At 31.8% G+C, this 14264-nt stretch overlaps 2 protein-coding genes across 2 annotated transcripts; both read left to right on the top strand.

The window, feature by feature from the left end:
* Positions 1-4081: 4081 nt before the first annotated feature.
* LOC145938370 (uncharacterized) lies at positions 4082-5447 on the top strand. The gene is made up of 2 exons (XM_083041912.1): positions 4082-4282; positions 5058-5447. The coding sequence occupies exons 1-2, from the start codon at positions 4262-4264 to the stop codon at positions 5445-5447; spliced, it is 411 nt and encodes a 136-aa protein (XP_082898038.1). The 5' UTR covers positions 4082-4261.
* Positions 5410-7194, top strand: LOC145937814 (uncharacterized). The gene is made up of 2 exons (XM_083041185.1): positions 5410-6119; positions 6860-7194. Exons 1-2 carry the CDS (start codon positions 5819-5821, stop codon positions 6895-6897), a joined length of 339 nt encoding a protein of 112 aa, XP_082897311.1. The 5' UTR covers positions 5410-5818; the 3' UTR covers positions 6898-7194.
* Positions 7195-14264: the final 7070 nt, after the last annotated feature.

Genomic DNA, 14264 nt, shown 5'->3' with positions numbered 1-14264 from the left:
AAATGTATACGCAGCGACAACATTATCAGAGCAAATGTAATGTAAGACACTATGTCTCAACCCACATGTTATGGATAGCATTACACCAAGAGCACACCTGGTTATACTCGACGGACGCCGAACAAACGATAACCATACAATGTGACGGTCAGCTCGAAAATAAAATAATAAGAAATACCGGCGAAATTACGCTAAACGGAAATTGTAAACTGACAACACCAGACACAATAATAGAAACAGAAGAAAAAACATACGAAACCGTTCTAGAAACCTTTCTACCTAGTATCAATATAACAATTCCAGGAGACGGAAATATAACAAGACATAACGAAGACACGCTAGAAAATATCTCACAACATCGTTTAGAATTAACAAACCTCAAAGCCAAATTAACAGATATAGATAACGACTTACAAAACAACGAACAAAACTTCTACGCAACGAAACAATTTATCTATCCGATGACATCTAGCGGAATAATAATAATATTAATTATAATAACCATTATAGTATTTTGGATAATAATACGACAAAGAAATAAAAACAAAAGACGACCATCATTTAGGATAGTCGATGACTTTGGCATACCAAGGTCAATATTAAGAAGAAGCCAAAGTACTAGATTTTAGAAATAAGAAACGATTATAAAACTACATTGTAAACGGGAATTATAACTGTACGTAGCATTAGAAATAATCTTAACAAAAATAAGATAAGAAAGCGAAAAACTTCGTACCTCCGTTTTTCTTTTTTTTACGGGGGAGGAATGTTATAGCCCGAACTATAACCAGTAGTTATTAGAAATTAGAATTTACTGAATATCTTTATAGAATACTGTAAAACATTTTTGCTTATAAAAGAGCGCTCTCGACAAACGCTCGTCGCGTGAAAACGCTAACGCAGCGAGACACGCGCGAAGCACCGGAAACCGCGAGATGCAAGCGAAGACCAGGGACTTCGACCTGCTTCGCTTGCAATTAGATCAAAAACGCGTGAGTATTGTTAACCAATCAGAGACCTGTTTCCAAGGGCCTCTCCCGAAAGAAATCCAAGAAACAAAGAGGATATAGGACGGAGAGCCCGCCCGCGAAGGCAGTCTCGAATACAACTCCTAAACATCAAGACGGAGTCTCGAATACAATTCCTAAACATCAAGACGTGGTCGCTAATAAGAAACCAGAACATCAGAACGAGACTCACTAACAACGACCTGAATTATTGAGAGGAATACGAATATACGCTCATCGAATGTTACGCGAATATATATTTAAAGAAAGGACGAGAAATAAAGCGAAACCATATTCAATCCGAAATAAAAGTGTATTTTAAGAGAAAGAAAAGAGTACAACACTCCTAACTTCCTACGAAGTCCTGCACGACCCGAGGATCCTCATCCTTAATTCGGCGCAACCCCAGTGCCTTGTTCGAGGCACACAACAATATATATATATATATATATATGTATATATACAGGGTGTCCGGTAATAGTCGCATCAACCGTCGTGTGCAGGTAGAGCTAGTTAAACCGAGTAGAAAAGTCCTCTACCATTTTGCGATATTCTCAATAATAAGAGAGATATTAATTAATAAAGATCGGCCAATTCGCGTAACGACGGCGAGAAGAGACAGCCCAGTTTTATGTCGTTACTAAGCATGCGGCGAAAAGAAACAGTATAATGTTACACGGTTGCTGAGCGCGCGATGAAGCGGGGAGGAGCGCTTTACAAAAGACAGTAACTCCATACGAGTAGCGCTAACTCTGGACCCCCGAGTGGGCTGTCTCTTCTCGCCGCACGCTTATCATCGCGCGAATTGGCTGATTTTCTTTAATTTATTTCTCTCTTATTATTGAGAATATCACAAAATGGTAGAGGACTTTTCTACTCGGTTTAACTAGCTCTACCTGCACACGACGGTTGATGTGACTATTACCGGACACCCTGTATATATATACAAGATATTTTATTTGATACAGTGGATTATCAGGAAAATAAAACATTTGTGGGAAAAATGTTTTATATAAAAATTATAAGATTTCGAAGGAGGATAATTTCGTGAAATTGTTCTTCAATGCATTTTTCAAAGATATTTAGAGATCAACCTAATTTTTGAAATAAACCTATCTTATTTTTATTATATAAATCGAATCTTCGCAACATAAAAAGTTATAAAATGGGTAGAAAATGAAATCATTACAAGAAATTTTTATAATTACATAAACTATGAAATATATCTCATAAAATATTCATTTTTTTATAATCTTACCTCTACTTATGCACAAAATAATGAGATAAATAAATTAGTGTAAAAAACAGTTGTTTTCAAGAAAAAGTATGTAAATTGAAACTATAGCAGCTACATGTTTTTTTACAACTATATTTCCTTTACACCAATTTTTTTTATTTTGTGCATAAATATTGAGGTAAAATTATCGAAAAATGAATATTTTATGAGATATTTCATAGTTTATATAAAATTATATCAATTATAAAATATCTCGTAAAGATTTCATTTTTTAGCCATATCCTAAAATTTTTTTTATTGAATGTTGCGAGAGTTCGATTTGCATAATACAAATAAGATAGTTCTAAAAAAAACTAGATCTAAATATAATTGGAAAATGTTACTAAAGAGCAATTTCATGATATTGTCCCCCTTCAAAATCTTACAATTGTTATATAAAAAATTTTTCCCGAAAATTTTTTATTTTTATGATAATATCTACTGTGTATCAAATAAAATATCTTGTATATATATGTATACGTATTATGTATGTATGTAAATATAAGAAATATATGACGCATACAGATGTATGTGTATAATACATATATTTATATAACTGGATATTATAATGTAACTTTCTAGTAAATTACAATCTAATACAGTTCAATTTTTTCCAATTGATATAATCGACGATTATATAACCCAGCACACACACACACACAAACACAGGAGATGTAACATATATCTCTCAGAGTTATAACATGATGTATCATACCCAGCAAACACACATGTATAACTGATATTTCCCGTTATATAACCAGAAAGTATCTGAAAAGTATCATTGATATGTAACTAATTTATGTATATAATACATAAATGTGCTTTTGCTTATTTCATATATGTAAAAATAGCATATAAAAGATACATAATTATACTACTATCTGATACGTATCATTATCTGTGAAACGATATTATGTAGTATAGTAGCATGATTATGTAACATAAATATATTTACATTATATAGATATATCTCTGATATATCAGAGAAGTACTTTTGTTGCTGACATTTGTAGCAGTACATGTAACATACATGTATGTTACTTATTATGTAACTATGTATAACTATGATACGTATCAGATAATAATATAATTATGTATCTTTTATGCTATTTTTACATATATGAAATGTAAAGCAAAAGCACATTTATGTATTATATACATAAATTAGTTACATATCAATGATACTTTCCAGATACTTTCTGATTATATAACGGGAAATATCAGTTACATGTGTGTTTGCTGGGAATAATAATGTATTATTTAAATAAACATTATAAGTATATATATGTTTGATTATATAAATAAGTATATTTATATAAATATAATTACATATATGTAATAGATATTTATAAGCGCAATACGCTCACACATATGAACAATTGTGTTGAAACATGTAATAAATTAAGGCAGACACACATCCCAGTGAGAAGGCTAATGTCAATTCGATGTCAAAACGACGTCAATGTCCTCGATATCATGTCAACGGGTGCTTTACATCTAACAGAGATCGAAATTGTCGACTTTTCGATATATAATGGAAATGATAAATTATAAGTAGAAAACAGTTTATTTCTATCTAAAATCTAACAAATGCTTTTTTTGAGCTTGTAATTTTTGATTTTTATTTAAAATCAAAATGAGGTCAAAATATTGAAATTTTCGATTATTACTTTTTGCGTGATAAGTTGCTGTATCGACAGCAGCGCCAGCAGTGCATCACGTGACGTCATCTGACCGGCGATTGTCGAGCCGCTCGACTCGAGCGTTATCACGCGCCGTCTTGGGCCATTATTGACGAGAACGTTTCACGTGTGCGATTCGAAGAGTGTATAATTCTGTACAGACTTTTCTTCGTTTGACTCTGTCTATATAATTATATCTGTGTTTGTGTGCACTTCTGTGACGGAAATTATTTAACAGAGAAGACAGAATTATACAAAATTTGGCATAATTGGCCATCATCATCATTTCCCTCATAATGGATCATATGGAACGCCCTGTAAGTATACTTATACATGAGAAAGATGTTGACTTTTCCTAATAACTCAATCTAAAGGAAGTAATGAAAGACAAAAGTTCAATATATTTCGTATTTTTTATTATTGCAATCTCGTTTGGGCAAATTTAGGAACATATTCTTACAGGTTAGGAAATAATAGTTTATTTATATAAATAATGAAAATTAATAATTGAGTGTATAGTTATTTCTTAAACTATAAGAATATATTCCTAAATTTAATCAAACGATTCCCAAACAATTGCAATAATAAAAAAATAAGAAATATTAAATTTGTCTGCTAAGAAGTATATAGAGATTTGTAGACCATTCTTTCACTATGAACAATCGCAGAGTGAATGAAAAATAGATTTTAGAGCAGCGTTGAAATGGTAAGTAGTAAACTATATTAGGATAATGCTAAAATATAAAATATGAATGAGAATATATGCAAATATATGTTGCAGTGCATAAACAGATTAAAGATTACATGCTTGAAATCATTTGCTGACAGTAAATCTTTCTGATAAAAATATTTTCATGGTATTAAATCCCTTAAGCTCTTCATTGAAATTTGAAAAACATTAACTTTTAATTGGTTTTATATTCCTTATATTTCAGTCCTCTTAACACCACTGGCAATTTTAACATATGTATATATCTATGCAATTTGGTCTTGTTATAGTTGTGCAATGACTTTTCTTCCTATTTACTATAATTGAAATAAAACATTTTTTACTTATGATCCTAGTATATAATGGACTGTAACGTTTTTCAGATTGATAAGAAAGCGTTGAAGCGTAAGCTCAACCGGCAGCTTAAAAAAACTGAAGCTCATAAAATTAAATTAGAGAATTATTTACGAATACTCAACCAACCATATCCTTATAATAGTGATGACAGCATGTCTTTAGAGGATGAGAATGTCAGCGAGATAAATAATTCTGATAATGAGTTTCGACAGAATAATAGTAATGAAGATGAAGATAGAAATGATGATGAGGAGGACGACGACGACGACGACGACGACGACGACGACGACGACGACGACGACGACGACGACGACGACGACGACGACGACGACGACGACGACGACGACGACGACGACGACGACGACGACGACGACGACATTTATATATTCGCGAAACAATTCGACAGTGGGCTTTAGAAGGAGGAGGTTTGTCAATGATAAAATTAGATGCTCTTCTAGCTCGATTTCATCCTATTTTTCCTGAGGTACCACTTAGTTATAAGACTCTTCTGGCAACTCCTAAACGTTTAGATGTGATTGAGTTTGAAGATAATACCCAAATGTGGTATAAAAGTATCCGAGCTAATTTAGATAGCATGAATCTTGGAGAATATTTACAAAGATTTAATAAAATAACCATCGACATCAATGTAGATGGGCTGCCTCTCTCAAAGAGCTCCAAGCAAAAATTTTAGCCAATTTTAGGCAAACTAGTTGGAAGCAATAATGAGCCATTTATTATTGCAGTGCATCATGGCAACAGTAATCCTAAGGCTGATGAATTTCTCATGAATTTTGTTTTAGAAATTCTAGATCTGTCAGAAAATGGGTACATTTATGATGGCCAAGTATATCAATTTGTTGTGAGGCATTACATTTGCGATGCTCCTGCTAGGGCCTTTATGAAGGGTATCGTTGAACATGGTGGATATTACGCTTGTGAGAAATGTACTGTGGTTGGTGAATGGATTCAGAATAGGATGATATATTTAGAGTTAGATCAGGTTTTGAGAACTGATGAATCATTCACGAATAGAGAACAGCCATCTCATCATCGAGCTGAATCTCTTCTTGAAATCATTCCAACAGGTATGGTCACTCAGTTTCGATTGGATGTGCTTCATCTTGTTCACTTTGAAGTGTTTAAAAGATTATTGCTTGCATGGATGAAATGGAATGGTCCTTGGAAGCTACATCACACGGCAGTAGATGCAATCACAGTTGCCCTGAAAATCATTGAAAGTTCATGTCCCTCAGATTTTAACAGAAAGCCAAGAGAATTTAATTTGGCACATTATAAGGCTACAGAATTTCGTAGAATTCTTTTGTATGAAGGAATTGTTATTTTCAAAGATAATGTACTCAACAATGTGTACAAACATTTTCTTCTTTTGCACTGTGGCTTGTATATTCTTAGCAGCCCTGTTCTAGTGCAGACCCATCTTGCTTATGCAGACGAACTGCTTAAACTATTTATCACGCATTCTGCAGTTATATTTGGTGACAAATTTGTCGTCTATAATGTTCATTCCCTGTGCCATTTAGTGCAAGAGTGTTTTGAACATGGGAATGTGGAATCCTTCAGCGCATATCCTTTTGAGAACAAATTGAAATCCATTAAATCACTTTTGCAATCCGGCCATAAACCATTGCATCAAGTAGCGTACAGAGATGAAAGAAACCACAATGTTGAGATTGTTCTAGAGGATAACTATCATATCAAGCTTAGCATGAAGCACTTTTTGCTTGAAGATAATGTTCAAGGCTCACAGTTTAGATGCGTATCTGTTAATGGTGTTGAAAGTCAACAAAAGGGATTCTTGTTTTAGAACCAAAGCAGGCGAAGTTGTATGCCTCCAAAATATAATTCTGCAAGATAGACAAGTGATTTTAGTGGGATTTTTGTTTCAAAATTATGGTGATATATATGAATATCCTCTGCGCTCTTCAATCCTGGGTATTGTTAAAGTATCAAACTTGGAAAAGCGAAGAGTTTTCTTTCATCTTGAACAAGTTGAGGCTAAATGCTGGCTTATACCAGATGGAAATTCATATGTATGTGTGCCTTTGCTTCACACAGTGCCAATGTTTCTATAACCTTTATTCCCAACTACGCTCTGTTTCCATCATTATCTATCTAAATGTGTAATTATTTACATTAACATATATATATATATATATATATATATATATAATTATATATATTATATATACATATAAAATAAAAATGTTTTCTACAAAATTGTTATTAATTATTACCTAATTAATTATAAATTATACATATATATAATGAGCCAAAATATGTCCAGTGAATGTTTAAATTTCGTCCGTAAAAGGTCCAAAATTTGTCCACTAGATTTACTATTTATCCATTTCAGATCCATAATTTATCCATAAAAGGTCCATAAATTCGTCCAGTAGATTCATAATTTATCCCTTTAACATCCATAATTCGTCCATAAAAAGTCCAAAATTGATCCATTAGGTACATAATTGATCCATTAAAGGTCCAAAATTCACCCATTACATTCTTATTTTATCCATTTAAGATCCATTATTTGTCCACAAATGCCCAATAATGGACGTCTTATGGATGTCCTGCCCAGTTGCAAACGGACGTACAGTGGATATCCTTTGTACGTCCGTTGCAGTTAAAATGGACGTCCGGTGGATGTACACAATGTCCAGCATGGACATCCGTTGTATGTACATAGGACGTACTTGTGCTTATTGGGAACTTATTTCAAGTGAGACATTCAGATTTGATTTTAGATGAGATGTGAGTTTTTCATAGTTAAATCGATCATGTGACATTATTTTGATACATGCGTGACATTACATTGATAATAATTGTTATTCAATTGCAAAAGTCACATCTAACTCTAAATAACTTAAATCTGAGTATCTCGCTTCCAATGAGTTTCAAGCAACAACTATTAAAACAGTTTAAAAAGTTAAAAGTTTTATGGTTACTAGTAAAAAAGACTTACATTTAAACGATCGAGGTCAGATTCAGTATTAATTTCAGTTGCTGAAATACAGAGATTAAGGGTTGCAAACTCCACTCTTCTGGATTTAATTTTTTCATCTACTGCTTCTCTAGTTTCTTTTGTACAAAAACAAACATTATTATTACGACATAATTTTTTTGCTTTTTAGTAAGATATTAACCTACTTTTATGAAAAAACCCATACAACTTCCTAAGAATATATAAGTATATATATATATATATATATATATATATATATATATACACACACACTCAGACAGCACACAACAAATATTAAAGAAATACGTTCATTTGAAACTTATAACGTATAAATAAAACGTTCACATGAGCTCTAATACAGAGGATAATAATGCTAAAAATATATGATTTTGCTCTTTAGAAGTGTTTTGTTTGAGTTTCTTCATAAAAGTATGTTTATATATATATATTTATATATATTATAGCAGTGCTGTCCACGTTTTGCACTTTTCGGCCGATTTCCGAGACTCACCGCCTAGCGGCCCCCACTTACGCTCGAGACCTTAGCAACGCGTGGCCCGATAACCGTAACTAAGACGCGCGGAGCTCTGTCTCAGGGACGGCGCATCTGTAACGCGATCCTGTTCCGTACCCCTTAACTCAGAGCTGTCCACGTTTTGCACTTTCAATTCTAATATAAATATAATCTAATAATAAATATATATAAATATAAGTATAAAATAATAATTAATAATAAAAAATAATAATTAAAAAATCGCGATTTTAAAAAACTGAAAATACTTAGTTAAGGGGTACGGAACAGCATCGCGTTACAGATGCGCCGTCCCTGAGACAGAGCTCCGCGCGTCTTAGGCCGGTATTCATAGTCCGATCTTATATTTAAGATCATCTTAAGTCTGGTCAGAGGTTGACTTAAGATCCCATTCAACCAATCAAATGGCTGCGTAGCATCTCAAGCTCGGACTTAAGACGATCTTAAATATAAGATCGGACTATGAATACCGGCCTTAGTTACGGTTATCGGGCCACGCGTTGCTAAGGTCTCGAGCGTAAGTGGGGGCCGCTAGGCGGTGAGCCACGGAAATCGGCCGAAAAGTGCAAAACGTGGACAGCTCTGTAAATAAAACATATAAGTAAAATGTTAATGGCTGCAAGTAGGGAGGCGCTGGGGATATTTCGAAGCGTTTGATTGACCAATCAGAGCAAAAAGAGTGAAAATTTCTTTATCCTGATTGGTTGATGCAATGCTTAGAACCATTTCTAGTGTTTCCCTAATCAATTCAGATATAAAGGACAAACCTTTTATTAACGAATCGAAAAATCGATTCTCTCTTAAAATCATCGATTCATATAAAAATCGAATAGAAGAAAATCGATGTAAAAAATCGATTTTCTGCTAAGAAAAAATCGATTCTTTAAAAATCGATTCAGAATCGAACATCCCTACGTGCACATGTGGAAAAAATGTTTACCTATGTTAAATTCGATGATGGTGTGAAAGCTATTATTAACACGGACGATATAGTGGATTTTGACGTTCAAAACGTACAATTTGATAAAAAATATCAAGTGAAGTGGGACGACGGACACTTCTATTATGGCATACTAGGAAAAATGCAACAAAAAATAATTTTAGAAGGTAATATATTATAATAAAAAATAGTGTAATTAATTATTTATTTATGTTGCTATATACATATATATAGCAATATAAATAAATAATTAATAACACTGTTTTTTAGGTTAATATATATACATATATATATATATATATATAAAAATATATATATAAACATACTTTTATGAAGAAACTCAAACAAAACACACTTCTAAAGAGCAAAATCATGTATTTTTAGCATTATTATCCTCTGTATTAGAGCTCATGTGAACGTTTTATTTATACGTTATAAGTTTCAAATGAACGTATTTCTTTAAGATTTGTTGTGTGCTGTCTAAGTGTGTATATATATATATATATATATATATATACTTATATATTCTTTAGAAGTTGTATGGGTTTTTTCATAAAAGTAGGTTAATATCTTACTAAAAAGCAAAAAAATTATGTCGTAATAATAATGTTTGTTTTTGTACAAAAGAAACTAGAGAAGCAGTGGATGAAAAAATTAAATCCAGAAGAGTGGAGTTTGCAACCCTTAATCTCTGTATTTCAGCAACTGAAATTGATACTGAATCTGACCTCGATCGTGGAAATATAAGTCTTTTTTACTAGTAACCATAAAACTTTTAACTTTTTAAACTGTTTTAATAGTTGTTGCTTGAAACTCATTGGAAGCGAGATACTCAGATTTAAGTTATTTAGAGTTAGATGTGACCTTTGCAATTAAATAACTATTATTATCAATGTAATGTCACGCATGTATCAAAATAATGTCACATGATCGATTTAACTATGAAAAACTCACATCTAAATCTAAAATCAAATCTGAATGTCTCACTTAAAATAAGTTTCAGGCAACAATTATTATTACGTCTTAAAGTGTGAATTAATATTGCCTTTCAATCTGTGTGTGTGTGTGTGTGTGTGTTATCATTCTTTTCTAATGTCATTGTTTATTTATATTTTTCTTATTCACAATAAATATAAACATAATCTTTTAATATAATCTTTTTCTATAAACAATATCGAATAATGTTTATAAATAATGGCTCTTTAATTTTTATAGGTAATTGGTACAAAAATAAACAAAAATGAAAATAATATTTCATGTTTAAAAAGGAAAAGGTATAATAAACTTTTTTTGGATAAAAACAATCGAATTCCTTTGGTAACTAATCAAACTTGGAAGCGATGGCAAAATTACAGTAAAGATAAAAGTGAGTAATTTAAAATTGTACATAATTTTGTGGACATATACATACAAAATTTATAGAAATATAGAAAAATGTAACTCTCTGAGATATCTATTATATACATACATACATACATAAGTAATGTATTAAATAATTTCTGCTTACAAAGATTATTGTAGAAATCAAGATGAATCGTGTTAATATAAATTTTGAAACAATTACGGTTTGAAATAAAAAATTAATAACTACATATAATAATTGTTTTAAAATATAGTTCAAATTTGTCTCGATCTATTTTATTTATATTGGAAAATATTGAATTAAACATGACATTTAAATGTTACATTAATATGTTTGCGTTTAAATTTTTTTGTATTTAAAAAAAAATTTAATTATATTTTATATTACATGTTATACATTTAAATTGATGAAAAACAAAACTCACAATAAATAAAAATGTAATATATTTAATGTCTTGTGTAATCGGCGCGAGTGAGCGAGCGAAAAAGCAGCCATTAACATTTTACTTATATGTTATATTACTAGTCATGTGATTATCTGCCAGTACTGGAAATCTATAGTTTACGTTTACGTTACGTATATTGTAGATCAGTGCTGGGATTTACTTGCCATTTACGAGATTTCGAGACGCACGCCTCTTGCCCCCCACTCCTCGCTCGCGCCGTAGCAACGCAGCGCCGGCCGCTCGTAACTAAGGAGCGCGGCACATGGTTTCAGGAACGTACGTATCAAACGTAATAGCACAATTAGCATTCTAATAGCAAAAGTTATTATAAAAATTTTCTATTCAATCTTTTATTTTGTATTAATAATACAAATAGTTATTATTCTATTATTAATCACGTATATGTGTTCTATAATAATTTAAAATATTTGTTTTATTTAAAGCTCTTAACGCGCTGTTACATATAAATTTACGTTTACGTAAACGTAAAACGTAAAATCATGTTACTTATTTTCGCAATATATATTTTGAAATATGAATATAAATATGAATATAATAAAATACATTTCGATTAATCGAAGACACGTCTGCTGCATAATTATATGTATATAAAAACTATATATTAAAAATTATAAAATTTATATATAAAAAACTATAATTATAATATAATTAGGAGACAATAGATTTATAGATTTCCACATCACCCATGAGGTACTATTGTTAATGCGTTTTTTTAAAGTGGTTTCCCCAGTAGGCCTATTCCACTAAAGAGGACAACAAATAATGATTCGTGTGGAAAGAAAAATTTTATAAAAGTTGATAAAAAATGATATAAAGTTAAAAACAGAATAAATATTAATTCGATTTTTTAAGCCGTTTACATGAATTTACAAGAGACGCAATATCGACGGGAATATTAGAAGAAGAAGTTCGCATCAGCGAAGCTAAAGATGCATCGCTCAAAGAAGAACGTTTATCAGTTTTTGTATATTTTAATTTTGAAAAAGAACATTCGCACAAATATGTGGACCCAAACATTGAAAAGATTCGAAGTCCGAAATTTATTAATCTTGGATAACTTGATGCATCTAAAATTTTAAAAAAGTCTATTCCTTTTTCCGGCCGTGTTTTAAGAGCTAAATCACTTTGCAAATCGCAAAGTTCTGCTTGAAGGTCTAAATTTTGTTCTTCAATTTGAGGATTGTCAGAGGATTTTCAAAAAGAATAAGATCTTTTCTAAGCGTTTCAAAGTCACTGAAACGCGTGTCAAACTGAGCTATTAATGAATCAATTATGTGAAGATGTTTCTTAAAATCAAAATCTTTGCCATGTTCTGTAAAAAGAATCTGGCAAGATGGGTAAAAATGAAATATATTGCTTTCTAAATGATTTTTTAGTAACACTAATTTCCTGCGGAATGAGTCAATATGACTTACTAATTGAGAAATGGTTTGATTTGCCTTTTGCAGCTTCAGATTTAAGTGATTTAAATGAGAAGTTAAATCAGTAATAAAGGCAAGTTCGGAAAGAAAATCTAAATCTTCAAAGAAGGACTTAAAATCATCACATTTTGCAAGAGACATTTCTTGCAAGAAAAGGAAGATTTCTTTTCTTACCGCAAAAAATTTTTCCAAACATTTTCCGGCACTGAGCCACCTAACTTCGCAATATAAAGGTATATCTTTATAAATTGCGTCGTGTTCTTCCAGAAAAGATTGGAATTTTCTATGAATAAGAGATTTGTTACCGCCTTTAATTGCATTAATAATTTTTGCGACAATTTTCATTGCGGTGCACAGTTTAACTGCTTTTCCACATAATGCTTCTTGATGTATTATACAATGAATAAGAGGGAACTTTAAATCTCGCTGCTTTATTTGGCCGAAGAATCCCGTTTTTGAACCAGTCATCGCTTTTGCGCCATCAGTAACGATAGCCGAACATTTGGAAAAATCGGTATTTAATTTTTGAAGTGTTTGTTCAACGGCTTAAAAAATGTCTAAACCGGTTGTTGTGTCATGTAATGGTACGAAATCTAAAAGCTCCTCGACACATGAAAAATCGTTTTGTACGATTCGAGCAAAAATACTCAACTGGCTCACGTGTCGATTATCGGTGCTTTCGTCCAGACACAATGAAAAATACGTTGCTAATAAATATTTTAATTTTTCTTCTATGGAAGAACCGATGTCAGTAATTCTCGATGCTACTGTTTTTTTACTTAATGGAATACTAGAAGCATCTGACACAGTTAACGAATTTCCGAATGATTTTACGGCTTCGATAAGGCATTCTTTTATAAATTCACCTTCAGTAAACGGCTTAGAATGTTTTGCAATAAGGTGCGATATGGCATATGAAGCAGTAACTGCTTTTGAAGACGATGTAACATTATTGATTTCAAAAATTGGATTACAACTTTCTTGATATACTAATTTTAATCCTTCTATTAAATTAAACTTTTCTTGACCTACATATTTTGAATACTCTTTCAAATGTTTTTTTTCGTAATGTATCTCAATATTATATTTTTTAACAAGAGATGGTTTATAACCGCACAGAAGACAAATCGTTTTATTAAAAATATATGCAAAGAAACTATCTTCCCACACTTTATCATAATGTTGTGCGTACCTCTGTTCATCAGCCATCCTTCACGTTTGATGAAGAGATTAATGCGGATGAAAATCAAATATGCACAGAAAATGAACAAATCTCTCTGTATTTTAAAATTTAAAACGACACTTTATACGAGACACTTTAGTACTCTGCGTTGATACCACTGCACAAGACACTTTACACGAGACACTTTGCACAAGAGACTTTACACGAGGACACTGCACGAGACGTTTAACGACCGTTAGGATAAGAAACAGAAGAAGACGTAAACGTAAAACAATCAACGATCGCGCATATGCGCCACCCGTTATTCCGCGCGAGTACTCTGCGTTGATACCACTGCTT

Source organism: Prenolepis imparis, unplaced genomic scaffold (assembly GCF_030444845.1).
Source record: "Prenolepis imparis isolate NDT839.2.m4 unplaced genomic scaffold, iyPreImpa1.0 SCAF_1, whole genome shotgun sequence".
Lineage (NCBI taxonomy): Eukaryota > Metazoa > Arthropoda > Insecta > Hymenoptera > Formicidae > Prenolepis > Prenolepis imparis.
Note: the sequence above shows the minus strand (reverse complement) of the source record. Positions and strands in the feature narration are given on the sequence as shown.

Coding starts and splice junctions, on each gene's coding strand:
- LOC145938370 (XM_083041912.1), top strand. CDS start 4,262: ATGGATCATATGGAACGCCCT. Junction 4,283..5,057: donor TGGATCATATGGAACGCCCT/GTAAGTATACTT, acceptor AACGTTTTTCAG/ATTGATAAGAAAGCGTTGAA.
- LOC145937814 (XM_083041185.1), top strand. CDS start 5,819: ATGAATTTTGTTTTAGAAATTCTAGATCTGTCAGAAAATGGGTACATT. Junction 6,120..6,859: donor TCTTGAAATCATTCCAACAG/GTATGGTCACTC, acceptor TTCTTGTTTTAG/AACCAAAGCAGGCGAAGTTG.